Source organism: Periplaneta americana, chromosome 4, assembly GCF_040183065.1.
Source record: "Periplaneta americana isolate PAMFEO1 chromosome 4, P.americana_PAMFEO1_priV1, whole genome shotgun sequence".
In the NCBI taxonomy this organism is placed as follows: domain Eukaryota; kingdom Metazoa; phylum Arthropoda; class Insecta; order Blattodea; family Blattidae; genus Periplaneta; species Periplaneta americana.
In genome coordinates this window covers 167,146,546-167,163,727 of record NC_091120.1, presented here as the reverse complement: position 1 = coordinate 167,163,727, position 17,182 = coordinate 167,146,546, and the positions used below count along the sequence as shown (strand labels likewise).

Below are 17,182 nucleotides of genomic sequence, written 5' to 3'. Positions count from 1 at the left end.
ATGTTCATTTTCGTCGTGATTTTTGCAGTGAATAATAACGTGCATTGGTAAGTTACGGAACTTGAACATTTGCGGACGTCACTTGAAATGATTTTATATTGCAAAAAATTCTTTCAATAACACATGACGTTATTGATGCATGATGTAGTACAAAATATTCCTATTCTCTGATATTTTTTTCGTGTTTCATTAGGATATTTCATGTCGCTCATCACTGAAAAGTGAAAGAATCGGCTTGTTCCTTTTTCTCTAGTGATGTTAAAAGTATATTTTATAGGTGCGTTCACTCTAATTTATTAAGTTTTGTTAGCTATTTGTTATAGTCGTTTTAGTTTTTTTAATATCTGTGAACCTTTGAGCCAGAAGGCAAATATCGTTTGCAAAGTCTAGATCTTCAAGCCTGTATCCCTGTTTTCTTTTTTCTATTGTAATTTTTGTCACTTTGTCTGTCTGTCAAGTAGTCTATAAATGTTAAGTGCTAAATAGTTAGCATTCTACACCCTGCTCCAGTATTATTCTTAAGATGTTTATAAGATAACACAACCCTGTTCCTGAACCTTGCTTGCTCCATATGAAGATGTATTTCTATGACATCCTCCTCTCCATTTAATATCGGTATTATTCTTGCTAGTATTGAAAACCTTCTAATTTTCTATGTACTCGTCTAGAAATTCCCTAAAATGTAGATTATTTTATTTATTAATAATTGAGATGTTGGCACTTAACATCAGGGTAGGCTACACAAATCCATTCTATACTTCGAGTTAATATCTTCATAATTTCAGATTTTGGTGGTAACTGATTCTTTTGGATTACGTACAACACACTTTCTGTGTCCTTTGGTATTGCCGTGTCTTTCAGTGCACTGTTTTTGTCCCTTTTACATTTATTTTACATAATTTATATGTAAAGTTGTCTATATTGACAGTGAAAATATCAGTTAAAGTATCCTCAAATATGCCCTGCAATATTTCACGTTCGCGCGTCTTACCTAGGGCATTTTACCTCTGCAATGAACCTTCATCCAGCCACAAAGATTTAGTTATTTAAATAATACGACTAGTAAGAGCAGTGATCGATAAGACTACTCACTATGACTGCGTCCCGGTTTTGATTTTTTAGAGGAAGAGGATAAAGGATCTGCAACTATTTTGTATACGATCGTACCTGTGACTGCGCTGTGACGTCACATATACTTCGAATCAGGCAACTTCATTCCAGTTCATAGGTAGCTGGAATACGGAGACTATTCATAAGGTAGAACTAAATACTATTATTCTTGTTGATTTATTAAAGATGTTTTAACTCACTACATTATGCAAATATTTAATGAATAGAAGATGTTTACCAGCCTAAGTTAAGCAATAGTACATTATGCAACGAGCCTATAATGAAGGTAATTAAGAAGCGAGTATGGATATTTATGAAACGGGCGCAAGCGAGTTTCATAATTTTCATACGAGCTTCTTAATTACCATTATAGGCGAGTTTCATACGACTTTTTATACTCGACCATATTTCTAACTTGATATTATTAATTTTCTTTGTATCTGAGCTTGGCCAATGTCCCGTATGTTGTGAGATGTGCGCAGACGCGAAAGTATTGATTTTTTCCGAGGAACAGATGTTCACATTGACCTTGCTAAGCCATAAGAACCTACAGAGATAACATTAAAATTAAATTAGACATTGAAAAACGAGATGACAAATTGCATTTTTATTTGAATATTATTTACAATTAACGCTAATTATTATAGTAACAGAACATAACCTTCTGCGACAGTATTGGATTTCCAGCCTCCGTGACATTTCGCTAATTCTCTTTCGATTGCATATCCGAGAATAATCGATACTTGCGGTTTTATAACGGTAGAAAGCTGACCTGTCATTGGCTGAACAGTTGTAACCTGAGTCGTCATTGGCTGAAAGACCTGACCTTTAATGAGTAGGTGTACTTTAATGACACGCATTAAAGGACTGCTACCAGGTGTATAATTACTACATTTCGGCATGGTCGAGCATAAAAGACTTTAGGGGACCATCAGAATGAAGTACGGACTTAAATTGGATCGTGACAGTAAAAAGATTGGGAACCACTCTCCTAAAGACAGAGCTTGGTGACAATAATTGACGTGAATTTAGGTGGTGGTGATGGTGGTGGTAGCAGTAGCAGCAGCAGCAGCAGCAGCTGTAGCAGTAGCAGCAATAGGAATAACAGCGGTAGTACAGTAGAACCTCTATTATCCGTGGTAATGAAGGGGGTGGAGTGAACGGTTAATCGAAAAATCCGTTAATACGTACCATATAAGGTTTCCATAAATTAAGTGCATAATGCAGTTTCGTAATTTCCTCCGTGGTCTTCTGTTTTAACACGCTAGATTGCTCATAGATTAGAAGTTCACTAATTTAAGTCTGGTTTTCAACGACAAAACTCCTTATGACGGCTGTCTGTTGAAAGATGTGAATAGTACAATTTTCATGTTGTAGATTTACATACTTTATAAGCTTATTTGTTTTTTATTAAATCGTGCACAGTTGTAATTCCTGTTTCGTATTCTAATGCGAGATGAACCAGTTTCTTTTTTTCCAAACCACTAAATTACTTGCACTTTTTTCGTAGCACAACACGTTTTATTTAGACAGTACGGCCCCACGAAGAGTAGACCATACTGTATAAGGGTAAAGGTTTGTATAAAACATTCGTAATAATGTAATGTACAGTACTACATATTTTTTATGCAGCAAAGAAAAATGCGAGAGAGAAAGACAGTCTGACATGCACCAATCTGTTAATAGGGTGACTGAAAATCGGGATTCTACTGTAGTAGTAGTAGTAGTAGTAGTAGTAGTAGTAGTAGTAGTAGTAGTAGTAGTAGTAGTAGTAGTCGTGGCAACAGTAGCAGTAGTAGTAATAATAGTAACAGTAGCAGCAGTAATAGTAGTAATAACAGTAGCAGTAGTAGTACTTATTAACAGTAGCAGCAGTAGTAGTAACAGTAGTAGTAGTAGTAGTAGTAGTAACAGTAGCAGTAGTAGTAGTAGTAACAGTAGCAATAGTAGTAGTAGTAGTAGTAACAGTAGCAGCAGTAGTAGTAATAACTGTAGTAACAGTAGTAATAGGCTAGTAACAGTAGTAGTATCAGTAACAACAGTAGTAGTAGTAGTAGTAGTAGTAGTATTAGCAGCAGTAGTGGCAGTGGTAATGGTAGTCCTAAATAATTATCGTTGTGAAGATCATCACCACCATTCTTTCATATAATTGGATTTAGTGTGAGACTAACGTAACTACAAAAATTGACATTTTTTGGTTTTTACACAAATCTATAGCAAATTCGTTCTTCTTCTTGGTCACAAAAAATCGTAACTCAGTTTCAAACAATCTTGTATATAATACAAATCGTAACTATAGAACAGTATGGTGTATAGTTCATGTGATATAAGATTACCTGTTAAGAATTTTGTTATGAATAAAAGATCGATTGTAGTTACGTTAGTTTCACATTAAGCCCTCGAATAATATTGTCCACGCTTGAAGCTCTTGCCAACAAATGAAATCGGACTTTTCATTAATATACCGTGCTTACGTCATTATTGATTGAATGCGACGGCTGCCGATCTATACAGTCCATTTCCAAGTGTTTGTTTTCAGAAGCTATAAAAGGGAAATTGGTGTGGATGTAAGTGTTCTTTCTACGCGTTTTTGTAAATTGTTGGAACAAATCCACCTGTACAAATATGTGGATAATAAGTGTGATAATGGATTCAGATGTGTTTGGGACGGGTTTTGTTGAGCAATCTAATTTCATTCTGTAGCAGTGCTCTGTGTGCTAAGATTATATTCAAACACAGAGAGTGATAAGGATCGTAATGGGAGATACTGTACAGAAGTGTAAAAAAATGACGAAATTATGTAAAAATATGGTAACTGGAAGTAATTCTATTACAGTACGTGAGACTTCTATACAGAGTGTTTCAAAAGTAATGGTCACGAATTTAGGGATGAAAAGTACAAACGGATAGAAGCAAAAAAGTCCTGTAAACATGGATTCTCAAATTAACCGGTTACGACAGTGATGTCAACGAGAGCGCAAGCGTGCCTCTTCGCCCCTATGCGCTGTGGAGAACACGTACGGCACGCAGGTACAAGTCACTGGTGAACTCAGGGTTGTACATTACACTTTGAGGAAGAAGTCGTTCAGCAAGTTTTAGGCTGACTGGACTCCTGACTTTTTATGAGTGAAAGAGACGAAAATGTTCTTCGTCTGATATATGGAAGACATTTAGTTACAAAGAGGAGCAATGTGAAATGCCTGAAATTATTATTTGATGTACATAATGATATATTGAAATTTTGTTCTTTTACTGACATTAAATAATAATATATATTTAGATGTACTGTAGAGGTTCTTCCTCGCTGCATTGCATTTAAGTTCTCAGAATAAAGTACAAAAGTATGGATGCTAATAGCGTAGGCTCGTTATGAATTCTGTCTAAAAAATTGTGAAGATATGTCGGCTATAGATTTACAGTTTGACAATGATCCTTACTATTGTGATATCCTTTGGTTAAGCCAAGGAAAAGTTCTCTCCCTGTTCTTTGAAATGCGTGAACAGAGTCAAGTTGGAAGTTCGCTTTGCCTGGAAATATATCCAGGGTACGAATATTTGCGGCGCAAATTATTTCTATATTCGGCAGTAAGCACGTATGTGAACAATTTTCCTCACTTGTGAACCTCACAAAACCAAGACTAATACTAAGATTATCTAAGATGCTGCAGGAAACATAATTTCGCCGGACATAAGAAGGTTGGTGTCGGGTAAAACAAGAAGAAACACTTCTGTATTAGACAAGAAGTCAGGAATTTAAATTTGTTTCTGGAAATGTGCTGTTCATATAATAAGTATATTATTAAGTGTGTAACAGTTACATAGCATTTAATTAGATGGGCGTCATTACTAAAACCTCTAAGATAAAAAATAAACTATGTTTATTATTTGTTGCAATCCTATTATTTCATTTTTCCGTATGCACAATGTCCTGTAATTTATTTCACTTTTGTATTGGTAAGTTTAAAACAGGAAAACAGTGTTTTTATACTAGTTGGATTATTAGATAATTATATAAAAATTAATCATATTCTAGCTATTATCTGAAAATGTATAAGTTAAGGAGAAGCTATGCTTATTATTTATTGTAGCCTACTAGTTTATAATTCTTTGCATTTATTAGAGAGGTACACTCTACAAAACACGTTCTGTTTTCTTGTTGTCTTGTATGAATGTAACACGTTATCTATTATTTAAAAACAGTTTAATTCATCTAGCAGTGACAGGCCAATAGACTTCACTTTGCTCACCCCTTCTTATTCTCTGTTGCTGCCTGCATTGCAACCAGTGAGCTCTTGATCGCACGCAGAACTGAACACGTGTTCTTGACCTTGACATCGCTGGTTTACGAGATAATGCCATTTTGTGCTAGTTGGAGCCCGCTGAACAACAGTGACGTTTATAGATAAACAAATACAGCATAGTATGAACATGTTAACTGAAGAATTTTACAGCAGGTGTTCAAAATGCTTACCATGCATTTGAATATATCTGTCTAGTCTTCTCCGCAAAGACCCGCGAATGCGCTCGAGCAATCCTGGGTTTTCTTTATTTGCTGGAAGGCATCTACAATTCGATGCTGTAATTCTTCAGGTGTGGTGATGTCTGTTGGGTAAACTAGGCTTTTTTTTTTTTTTGCATAATCCCATACACAAACCATGTATTGTGGGTCCCTATCACCACGGCATGGCGCTCCTCAGGTTGCGGATCGAGGAGACGGCCTCCAGATATGGAGGGTAGCTGTGAATTGAATAAGCAGTCGCGGACAGCCGATGAGGAGTGGTCCTCCAGCCAGTATGGCATAGTTGCGGTCAATTGGAAGACCTAGGCATGGCATAGTTGCGCTCCGAAGAAATCAGGTAGCAGAATGGACATGGCATAGTTGCGCCCCGAAGAAATCAGGTAGCAGAATGGACATGGCATAGTTGCGCCCCGAAGAAATCAGGTAGCAGAATTGACATGGCATAGTTGCGCCCCAATGGGCATAGTACACACAAAAGTAATTGTCATAAAATGAATAAATTACTTAAAAATATTATAGTGGTATCGGTGTACAAACAAAAAATGCAGTTCATATATTGTGTGTGATAGACAAAAAAGTGTTATTTTAAATAGCAAAATTGATCATAACCACGCTGCGGACTTACACATTAATAGACAAAGTATATCGATCAGTGTTAAAAGAAAAGCTACGGAAGACATTTCTGAGAGACCCATTAAACTCATTTGAATATGACAGTTAATAAAGCACAGCCAGCTTCATGGTATTCATTTTTACGGTAGACTATCGATAATCACTGCATAAACAGTAGACAAACAGTTAATAAAGCACTGCCAACTTCATGGTTGTTCATTTTTATGGTAGACTATCGATAATAACTGCATAAACATGAGAAAAACAGTTAATAAAGTATTGCCAGCTTCATGGTGTTCATTTTAACGATATCGATAATGAATATTAAATCGAATATGAAATCAATAAGGTTGATTGATTACGAGGCTCGAGTGCCCCTGATATGTTTTTCTCTGCCTATTTCATCGTGGCGCAACTATGCCATGTCCCTTTTCTCTACCTGATGCGAACGGGGCGCAACTATGCCAACAAAACAGCGACCCTTTTTTTATCTGCTGCATCTTACCTGACCGTGGGGCGCAATCATGCCCTGCCCCCTCCAGCTTGGGGGTTGGGCGAAGGGCTAACAACCCATCACCGTAAAAAAACAGCTTGTTACGAAACCTTCAAATAAGCCTCGGCACTCTCACTTTGGGAGAGGAACATAGGTTAAGGGTGTTTGAGAATAAAGTGCTTAGGAAAATATTTGGGGATAAGAGGGATGAAGTTACAGGAGAATGGAGAAAGTTACACAAACACAGAACTGCACGCATTGTATTCTTCACCTGACATAATTAGGAACATTAAATCCAGACGTTTGAGATGGCTAGGGCATGTAGCATATATGGGCGAATCCAGAATCCAGAAATGTTAGTTGGGAAGCCGGAGGGGAAAAGACCTTTTGGAGAGGTCGAGACGTAGATGGGAAGATAATGTTAAAATGGATTTGAGGGAGGTGGGATAAGATAATAGAGACTGGATTAATCTTGCTCAGGATAGGGACCAATGGCGGGCTTATGTGAGGGCGACAATGAATCTCCGGGTTCCCTAAAAGCCAGTAAGTAAGTAAGTAAGTAAGTAAGTAAGTAAGTAAGTAAGTAAGTAAGTAAGTAAGTAAGTAAGTAAGTAAGTAAGTAATCCCATACACAAAAATCCAAAGGATTTAAATCCGGCTATCGAAGTACAGGTCCTCCTCTACCTATCCATCGTTCACCAAATCGTCTCACACTTATAAGGAAATGGGAAGGGGAGAGTGCGGCATACGTACGGACACGAAGCATGAATGTTGTCGCTTTACCCTATCCAGGCGCTCGGTACACTGACGGCCCCAACCAGAAAAAATGACATTGTCTCGTAAAAGGTTAATTTGTGGACCCATGTTTACTCAAACGTTTTTGCTTCTCTTTGTTTTTATTTCTCATCCCTAACATTTTGACCATCACTTCTGAAACACTCTGTATAGAAGTTTTAAAACTGTGTTGTTGGGCCTATATGGTCAGATGTTATCTGGTACTCTCCACCACAAGATGTCAGAGACTGTCGGACATTATCCAGTTTCAAAAATAAACTGAAATTGAACTTTTTCAGTACAGATTCCTTTCAATTACAAGCCATTTTCTCTGCGATAGTTTGGTAAATAATATATTATATTCCTTTTCCTTCCTTTCCCCTTTTTTGTTTTCTTGATCACTAGATGAATTTATTATCTTACCTTTTTTATTGTGGATTTTATTTAATTTTCGTATTTTTTCCTTCTTTCTTATTATTTTATTACATTCCATTTTGTTGTATTCTTCCTTACGTTTTTCCTATTAACTATTCGTACTGAGTTGCTTTTATTATATTCCAATCTTTAGATCTGTATTTTACTTCCTTTTTTTTCTATTATGGTATTATTTTCATGTTGTTTAGTGTCGTTTTTGTTATGCTATTATTATTATTATTATTATTATTATTATTATTATTATTATTATTATTATTCTTTTTGTAATATGTTAGTATTCTGTTCTTTAACGTTTTGTTAAATTTTCATTGCTTGTATACTTTGTGATCTGGTAGAGTGTTAGAGAAGGCCTTATGGCCTTAACTCTGCCTGTATAAATACATGAATGAATAAATAAATAAATAAATAAATAAATAAATAAATAAATATTATATTATTATTATTATTATTATTATTATTATTATTATTATTATTATTATTATTATTCTTTTTGTAATATGTTAGTATTCTGTTCTTTAACGTTTTGTTAAATTTTCATTGCTTGTATACTTTGTGATCTGGTAGAGTGTTAGAGAAGGCCCTATGGCCTTAACTCTGCCTGTATAAATACATAAATAAATAAATAAATAAATAAATAAATAAATAAATAAATAAATAAATAAATAAATAAATAAATAAATAAATAAATAAATGAATGAATAAATAAATAAATAAATAAATATTATATTATTATTATTATTATTATTATTATTATTATTATTATTATTATTATTATTATTATTATTATTATTGGGTAACATCACAAGTGGTTTTCATTTTGTCGATAAATTTACGAGCGCGCATTGCGATTGAATTTGTCCAAAAAACTGAAAATTTTCCGTGATATTTGAGCCGTTCAGAGCAGAAGTGGTGTAAGTCAAAAATGGGTAATGAGGGTTGAAGTAAACATTCTGTAAAGTACAGCGCAAGGTAACAATTAATATTCACTTTATTTAAACTATTAGTAGTCAGTGGATAGCAAGAACGATATATTAATTGCTACTTTGCGCTGTATTTTACAGAATTTTTACTTCAAACTTCATTATCCAATTTTGACTTACACCACTTTTGTTCTGAACGGCTCATTTATTAAGACTTTTTTGCGAATGAAATAATAAATAAATAAATAAATAAATAATAAAGAATATAAGATATAGCCTACTATTTACTTACATTGTATTATGTTTTATTCGTATTTGTAAAGAAGAAATGAAAATTAGTATTTAAATTAAAATTGACAGTTGTAGCTTGGTTCCGTAGAATTTGGCGTAAATACATCTACTATTTAAATATTACTTTTAGGCTATGAAATATAACAGCGTGAAGCACTTAAAATTATCACCTTAAATATCTCTTATACTATTACTAATATCGATGCTGTTTTCGCTACATTTGAGGGCACATAAGAGCTCAGAAATCTAGCCTTCATTGCGAAGAGCTTCAAACCACGCGAGGCATTCCGAGAACTTTTCAGACGAACTGACTGTAGAGGACCGTTGACTGCGATATGTAAGTTTATGACGACTGTTGAATACAGATGGATATCGAGTTAGTAACAAGGGACGAGGTAGGGGCGGACTGCGTGACTACTGCGAGGTATAAATACCCAAAAATATGACGGCAACGGATTACCTTAATCATAGCACAGTTCTACAGATGTTAAGAATAGACCACGATGTGGGTGTCGTATGATTTCCACCATAGAATTTCACGTGAGATAGTAACAAGTACAAACGAAAATCAAGAAAAACTGAGAAGGCGTCGGCTTTTCAAGCCAGAAATACCGGTGAGTCCAAGTAGAATTGAGCCGTTCAGGCAGAAGTGGTGTAAGTCAGAATTGGGTAATGAGGTTTAAAATAAAAATTCTGTAAAATACAGCGCAAAGTAGCAATTAATATGTCATTTGCGCTGTCCACTGACTACTAATGGTTTAAATATATAAGAATATTAATTGCTACTTTGCGCTGTATTTTGCAGAATGTTTAACCCTCATTACCCATTTTTGACTTACACTATTTCTGCTCTCAACGGCTCAATTTATTGTGAATTGAAGCGGTGCACTGTGATCCAGATTAGAGAAAAGACGGACAAAATACTTGTTCTTAACTTTCGAATATGAAGTTGAAAATTATTTTGTGTTGTCAATGTTGAACCATTCAGGAGTTCCAAGAATGGTTACAAGGACGAGATTAATTATCATCGTGTATCTTTCAATTGATATTTCCTCCTCTCCCCCGGTTGATTGATTGATGATAAATTCATTCATTCATTCATTCATTCATTCATTCGGGTATTGCAACAGCAGGCATCATGAAGCTACAATCAATAGAGCTTGAGAGTGCTTTTATTTTTGTTAATAACATTTTATCTCCTTAAAAATGATTTATTAGTGAAATAATAATACATCCACTTAGAATAATTAAAGGACATAGGCTATATTAACAACTACTATTTCAGAGGTGGCCTATGCATTTTGAGTTTAAAGTATGAACGTTGCAATAGTAAGTGTGTACTTATTTGCTCTTCTATTTTGTAATTAATAGTAATTTATTTTATTCTTGTATTTGTTTACATGTCACATTTTATCTATGCACTGCGCTTATTTCCTTTGTTGTTACAGGTGTCTATTAGTTGATTTATACGAGGCGTGCTCTTAAAGTAAGTTCCAAAAGGGTGTAGATAGTAAACGGGAAGATATTTACAAACCATTTTTATCGCATTGTATTCCCCACACTTCAATTACTTCTCAACATAATCTCCACCATTATTGAGGCATTTATCGAGTTGTGGCATAAGTCTTTCTATCCCCTCATTGTAGAATTCGCCCGCCTGCGATGCGAACCACTCCCGCACTGCTGTTTTCAAGGAAAGCGAAGAAATTGTGAACCTCCTATCCTCATGAATTTTTTCATCGACAGCACGCACCAAATCGTCATTGATCAAAGATGGCCGACCGGTAAGCTGCTCGTCATGCACAGAGACGCGGCCTTCCCAGCTCCTGACCATTCCATCACTAATGGCATCATCACCATACACCTCACAAAGTTGACGATGAATGTCAGCTGGTTTGAGGTTTCTCGCATTCAAGAAATGGATAACAGACCGCATCTCACAGTCGGCGGGGTGCTCGATCACTTTAAACATTTGAACTGATCACATCTAACCACATACACGGACTGAAGCTCTGAAACTGCATGCACAGCTTGCCTGAGGACTGAAGAAGAAAACACGCATGCGCAAAATAACGATTGCAGCGATGCGACGGCTATAATTGAAAACGGAACTTACTTTAAGAACACACCTCGTATATTAGGCCTAGTTATGAAGATAAATGTACCAAAGTGTCCAATCAATTATAGGCCTATTTCAAGCTAACACTTTTTTAATTATAAAAAGTAAATTTCCTCAATTGTTACTCCATTTGTGTAGTTAGAAAATATCATCAGAGTTCCTGTGTTCTGTCTGGCTAGCAAGACATTAGGCGCAGTCGCTTGAAAGTCGGATATTCGGTTGGATGCTCAACCTCGCCGGTTGTTCTGCGACCGGTCAAATATAAACCGGTTCTAAGCGCTGTTCTGCAGCTCTCTGATTCTGACCACTGTACTGTGTTGGGATGGACTTTCTCTGTCTACTCCATCACGATCAGACCGGAGATCGAACTCATGGTCGCCTAAATAAAATAGGTGGAAGACCAACGCAGCAGTTACAAGCTTAGATTCGGTATAGAATTCGCCGAGTAATTTGCTGTGATTTGTGTTATTGAACATTTTCGTCAATCGGAAATGGGTTAAAAGCCAATTTATTTTTATCTCACTCTGATGAGTAATTAATGAGTTTAATTAAAAGTCTGTATCGCTGCTGAGGACAGGTCAGTGCAAGATTTTAATTATAACCAATATTGACATTGGTCATTATATATCAGTGAATCAGTCCAAATAATATTACATGTAAACATTCCCAGTCCGTTGCTGCAGGCCGTAGAGCCGGGAGCTCTGTCTGCGAAATGGAATGCTTGGGTCTAGATGCGGGCGGCTCTTGCACACAGATAGAAGCTTCGCTTCGCATTTCTCTACCCTATTGTTTCACAAGTAGGCCTATAGGGAGGCGTTGTAAACGGATTCTGCTTTCTCCCCCTATTCATTCTGACCCAACATCTACCCAGCATCCACTGTACCTATTTATAGGTCGACTTGGGAAAGGAGGAAAAACCTTCATGTTTTTTGTATCACGGAAGCAAAAGCTTTCGTTTTTTACGCCCTCATATACCAAAATATTGTGGTGTTGAGGAGAGTTGACCTGGAGGTTTTAACGGAAATACGCAGTTTCAGACGCTGAATTCGAAAAGGGACTTTGGGACTAAACATTATGCTTGTGTGCGTACCTTACGTCTGTCTCAGTTTCTTCATATCTTTCTGTTCAGTGGCGGTTCTCCATTGAAACGTTTGAAATGCGAAGTCACTAAATCCATGCCAGTTCCGATTCTGTGATTCACAGTAGGCCCTATAACTAAATTAAATTGAAGAGTGTCGCCTCAAAACGCGATCAGTTCATTTTTATGAAAGGACTGAGCTAGTTTTTAATCCATCTTTCTACGGACTGAACGAGTTTTCAAGTGACATGCACAATAACACAAACTTTTAGACAAGAATTGGCGTTGTTTCGGAAGAAAGGAAGCTTAAAATATGATATGGTATCTAAAAAAAATTCATTTACAGGGTGAGTCAGGAGGAAAGGTACATGTTGTAAGGGTGTGGTGTTGCATAGAACAGTCTTTATTTTTAGTCACGTGGGTTGGACCCTTAGGTCCTAGCGTCGACGAACAACAGTAACGAAGATTCAGTAGTCAGTAGGTATCATGTCTCCGAGTATTTCTTACAGTTATCTTGGCTTCCTTTACGAGAGAGACGTTCAGTTCATTCACTCTGTTTGCTGTATTAGATTTTAAATAATTACACAATTATTTACCTAGTTCTCCGCTTCACACTTTTAGCATCCCACCACAACCGTGATACACGTTCACAGCATAACCTTGTTCTATCAATTCCATATCATCAAACATCTCTCTACTCTGCTTCCTTCACAATACGCACAACTCGTTCCTGGAATTCCTTGTCACAGGAAATCAGGAGTAGTCGGAGTCTAAAATCTTTTAAGTGTGAAGTGTTTTTATTGAACAGAACTAGACTCTTGCGGAAATCTCTAAATAGTCTTAAATGACAAGTTGTTATTTTTTTTCTCCTGTCTTTTCTTTTTTCCCCCCTTTTTTATTATCTTGATATATTACTTAACCATTTGTATCTGTATGCCATATAGTACGATTTTGCTTTTCAACTTTTTGTCTCTTGTAATACACATATATTTTCCTATTAGTATATTAACATACTATATCTCAAGTGCATTAATCTTCGAATTTATCTCGAGCAGTTTGTCTTATAAATTGTGTTTATTATATTTTCCCCTTATGTTATGTAACTGATTTTGATTATATGTAATTTTCTACTTTATTTTTTGTTCTCCTTATATTATGTATCTGATCTTCATTATTTGTAATTTCCCACTATATTTTATGTAATTTCTAAGGTATCTTCTTTTATGTTGTTTTGTAATCTATCATATAATTTTGTATTTCATGTAATATTATCGAAACCTGGTTGAGTGGAAGAGAAGGCCTTATGGCCTTAACTCTGCAAGGCAAAATAAAACTACTACTATTACTACTACTACTACTGCTACTGCTACTGCTACTGCTCCTGCTGCTGCTGCTGCTAGATAAATGTTTTATTCTGGTATATATGTTACAATTTTAAGTGGACTTGCCTGAAGCAAGGCCCAGAGAGAAATCACACAGGGATACAATGTCCCTCCTCTTTTATGATATTGGGTCAGGATGTGATATAACCTTTCGGCCCTTTAATTACTTCTTTGAGAAATAAAATGTTTTCTCAAGGGGCGACAGTCACAAGGGGAATTAGGTATGCTTAGGGTCCTGTGAAAGGCTATGCCATTCCCTCTCACCACATATGTACCGTGAAGTAAAACGGATATTTCCTGCAAGAAACTGTATTGTAAGGTTACTCTAGCTGCATGCAAGAAGAGTCCATCTTACTTCCTAATTTAACATGATACATTATACTAGATTACTACATCAATTGACATGGTTAGACTTTATAAATACGTTCTTATGCGGTTGCCTTGCATTTGCAAATGGTACAGACACATTTCACCACAAGGGATGATAATATTGGTGATTCTAAACAAAAAAGTTTATATATGAACATATGACAGGTTCTTAACAGTATCTAACATATAGCTGTTCGAAATCACGGCCGTAAGTCTCATGTCCTTCATCAGCACTCACATGCGGACGCAACCAAACCTCATTAGATTGTAGTAGAATCAATGAAACGTATCCTGGGCGTTGGATCGGTAGCGGTGGAGTCATTTATTGGCCATCGAGGTCACCCGACCTTACTTCATGGAGTTACTATGTGTAGGGTTGACTTAAGAGCGAAGTCTACAAGCGCAAAGTGGAAACAAGGGAGAAACTTCTCGCTCGCATTTTACATGCTTGTGCTCAAGTAATAGGAATTTCCTAATCAGATGAGATCAGCAACACAGCAGCTGTCTACAAGAGCTGAGAAGTGCGTTGAAGTTGACGGTGGACTTTTTGAACATGTTTTGTAAAGAAAAGTGCACAATTACACAGAACATAAGGAACAATGTTTTAATTTACTATCACCTGCACTTTTCCAGTTCATTGTTTCTATTAGTTTTCTCCGAAAACGATAAGAACAGGACATATGTTCATATAAACTTTTTTGTTCAGAATCACCAATATTATCACCCCTCAAACCATGTACCTTTTCTCCTGACTCACCCTGTATATAGGCTGGAAGTGAAATAATCCTGTAGATTGAAAGGGACGATAGATACACTTAAAAGAATAGAAAACCTATATTACGGTTTGTCATTAAATGCACGGTTAATCAAAAAATTGGGACCATATTTTCGAGACGCTTTCCCTTCTCCTGAATTTCTTTTCTGTTTTTTTGAGATATGCAAACTTCCTTCACCTCTCTTCCTTTTCAAAGCGTTTTCCTCCATTCAGGAGATTCATCGAGTTTTCTTAGCAAGAGTAAAATATTATGTAACACAAAAAATATTTGTAACACTAATCATGCTGTTGTACAAAACGTTAATAGTGATCGGAAAGAGACTCGACAACAAGGCAGGTAGACCCAATGAACGAACTGCTGGAGTTAGATCAGAGCTATCTATCTCTTGGGATAAATTGGTAGATTTCGGTAGTCCATATAGGGAGATGAACAACGATCGAGAAAGCAAGACTAACAGCGCCCGCAAAGACGAAAGCCCGCACGACAATGTTGTATACTTCGCGTCGTTGACGTAAAGACTGCTTGTGAGTGTTTCGAGACGCCGAGATTGATCACTCCCGAAGTCCCGAACGTCAAGCAGCCTTGAATCGCCACAGTTGTTTATACCTGACTGAACTGTTATCTACTTTGGCAACTGTTATATATGTATAAACAATCAAGTAGCCTATTTCAAACATCATCTCTACCTTTCAGTGTATAATAATCCGTTCCCCAATCTTTATTTAATTACTAAGCCATTATTCAAAGGCTAGGAATTTTCTTTTCATATGTATGAGATCAAGTGTGCAATGTCAAGTAAAAAGATATTAACGTTATGTTTTATGTTTCTTAGAATATTTGAGAATTGTTTTTTTTTCTGTTTATAGGTAATATCATTTAATAGAACCAGAACATTTCGATTGATAACTAAGATACTGTTCTGTTTTGTCTTTTTGTCTCATTTAAACATGCATAATGTTATTTATTTCAATGATGTATGTTATTCAAAGTTACGAAATCTTTCCACGCCGACCAAATGATTTTTCGAGAATGATGAGCGAGACTCGAAGCGCACGAGAATGACGAGACGAGACTCGAAAGACAAATGCAACGAACACAGCGAGCGAGAGCGGCAGTTAGTTTTGTTCATCTCTACCATATACACTTCTGAAATTTGCTGGTCAGGTCACATGGATTCATTTAAAAGTATCAGCTGTGAAATCATGATTTTGGCACTTAGACACTTATGAAACTAAAGGCATCAATTCTTGGCTAGTGGTTTTTACAGAATTTGAAAGGAAACGATAAAAAATCAATTAATCGTTTGTTTTTACTAATTTCCTATAATACAGTAAGAGGCAATGGCAATGTAAACAAACTAAAGTTAATAGCAAACATCTATATGAGTACAAATAAAAACTCATCCAAATTGTAAAATTGAGTGACTTAACCTCAAATTTACAATCAGCCTATATTTGTCCAAGAAATAGTCCTTGATCTTGGCAGGAAATTTATTAAAAAGTGTCGTACATTCAAACAAAAATTTGCTCTGTGTTTAATGTATGATAAAAGAAATCTTCAGACATTTGCAAAGAGCAAATGAAAGTCTTTGGTCCTTTACCTTGCGCCTTTTTATGGTAGGGTATCAGCTCCTTGCCCGGTCGATTGGTTGGCTCCTCAGATTCGAGACGGGACGTTAGGCCTCCTCCGCAAGCAGCGATGAGCGGCGGGTAGCCTATCCCCATGGCGTCGCACTCGAACAAGTATGTGAACTGTTCTCAGCCTAAAGAATCGCCCAGATATTGAATAGCCCTAGTATCTAGGCCGCCCGCAGTAGCATTGCAGCAGAATTAAACAAAACAAACGCAGTCTTGCCGTCGCGGTTTGGTTTGTTTTCTTGGACGACCCAGTCTCTGTCGCGGCATAATAGCATCATTTGAGGCTAGTGACCCAGAATTTTTTGGCACCAGACAATGTCTGGAGGAGTGAGGATTGCAAGGGTTCACATACACCGCATTACTCATGTACCAACGCATTGGTAAGCCCGTCGTTAGTCAGCTGACGGCATTGCAAGAAGTAGGAAAGTGAAGAAAGTAAGCTGTGTGCGATCCCAATTTATTTGCGGGTAATTTGGAGTGTAAATGAGTATTCTATGCGATATCCAAGCCCCTAGACTACTTGTCTCACTCTTAGGTTAGCTGTTTCGCTAATGGTTTTTGTGCGAGATCGTGCGTATTTGCTTGGTTTCCGCACAAAACCAATCCGCGGTAAGTCTAAAATTCCACATTCAGTATTCCCAACCGAACACACATAACAATTTCCCTCT

The 17,182-nt window shown here is 36.4% G+C and overlaps 1 protein-coding gene across 1 annotated transcript in view; it reads right to left on the bottom strand.

Moving 5' to 3' along the window:
- LOC138698969 (uncharacterized) overlaps window positions 1-16,601 on the bottom strand; it is a 109,368-nt gene extending 92,767 nt beyond the window's left edge. The window contains exon 1 of the mRNA XM_069825156.1: window positions 16,478-16,601. Coding sequence (XP_069681257.1) covers window positions 16,478-16,601 — 124 coding nt within the window. The remainder of the gene's footprint in view (window positions 1-16,477) is intronic.
- Between the last annotated feature and the right edge of the window lie 581 nt (window positions 16,602-17,182).